This window comes from Mytilus trossulus, chromosome 2 (assembly GCF_036588685.1).
Source record: "Mytilus trossulus isolate FHL-02 chromosome 2, PNRI_Mtr1.1.1.hap1, whole genome shotgun sequence".
Taxonomy (NCBI): domain Eukaryota; kingdom Metazoa; phylum Mollusca; class Bivalvia; order Mytilida; family Mytilidae; genus Mytilus; species Mytilus trossulus.
Genome location: NC_086374.1, coordinates 22,798,985 through 22,800,142, shown reverse-complemented (window position 1 = coordinate 22,800,142; position 1,158 = coordinate 22,798,985). Strand labels below are relative to the sequence as shown.

General features: G+C 36.3%; 1 protein-coding gene across 1 annotated transcript; it reads left to right on the top strand.

The window, feature by feature from the left end:
* The first annotated feature begins 260 nt into the window (after positions 1–260).
* LOC134705665 (uncharacterized) lies at positions 261–677 on the top strand. Its single transcript, XM_063564385.1, has one exon. It carries the CDS (start codon positions 261–263, stop codon positions 675–677), a length of 417 nt encoding a protein of 138 aa, XP_063420455.1.
* The last annotated feature ends 481 nt before the right edge of the window (positions 678–1,158 follow it).

Below are 1,158 nucleotides of genomic sequence, written 5' to 3'. Positions count from 1 at the left end.
TCTTGTAAGTCACGATGATTTTCTTCACAAAAGATTGTTGCTTACACAATTAGGAAGTTATTAAACCAAGGGTTCTTTAAGGTTAAACTGAAGTAAACCCTTCGGAAGTTTGACGGACGTTACTACGATTTGGTTGGCCGTTTAGGTATATGTTTTTCTAGATGACGATTGGTATGTTATTATTGTCGTATGTCAAGTCCAATTTTTTGAACGATTCGGCATATATTTCTGTTTACCTTTATCCATATGAAATAAAGAAGATGTGTTGTGATTGGAAATTAACAAACATTGAAGAAAAGAAACTAAATACTGTAGAACACCAATGCCTAAGAAAGATCCTAAAAATAAGATGGCAAAGTAAAACATCGAACAAAACAGTAAATGAAATAGCTAACACCAGAAACATCAGTTGCGAAATCAGAAGGAGACGGTGGACATGGATAGGACATACATTAAGACGTGAAAGAGACAACAACAGCTATGTAGCTCTACAATGGGCACCTGAAGGGAAAAGAATTAGAGGAAGGCCAAAAACTACATGGAGAAGAACAACAGAGAAAGAAAGGAACCAACAAGGATGGACAAGTTGGAACGTAGCCAGAACAGCGGCAAAAGATAGAAAAGGGTGGAAAAACAGCGTGGAGGCCTTATGCGACTTCTGGCGCGGAGAGAATTAAGGTAAGGTTGTGATTGTCAATAAGACAACAGTCAACCAGATCCCTAATGCTGACAAAACCACATTATGCAAATTGGTAAGAAGAATTGCATTCAAAATCGAAAATAAATGTGTGTTTGCCTTGGCATGCTTAAGTAATTCGGCCTATCAAGAGATCAAATGAATATTCCACCACAAACAAAATCCTCCGCGCCTCCCCAGAAATTAAAATGGTCGTCCCTCAAATTACATTTGATGAATTGATTATTTTATGTTCCGAGAAAGCCAAATATAAACAATCGGGAACTACTATCCAGTATAAAATTTAAGAGTACAGTTACATAGGAAGTCACTGTCTAGAAGATCTATGATTCTTATTGGCCATTTTATACTATGATATTTTTTTAGTAACTGCGAGAGTTCTTAGATACGGTCATATTCTTCGTTTAATTTGGATTTTTGTTACCGATCATACCGTTATGTTATAGTTCTTTGCTTTTCGA

Excerpts from the sequence above, each read along its gene's own strand:
- LOC134705665 (XM_063564385.1), top strand. The coding sequence starts at position 261 with ATGTGTTGTGATTGGAAATTAACAAACATTGAAGAAAAGAAACTAAAT.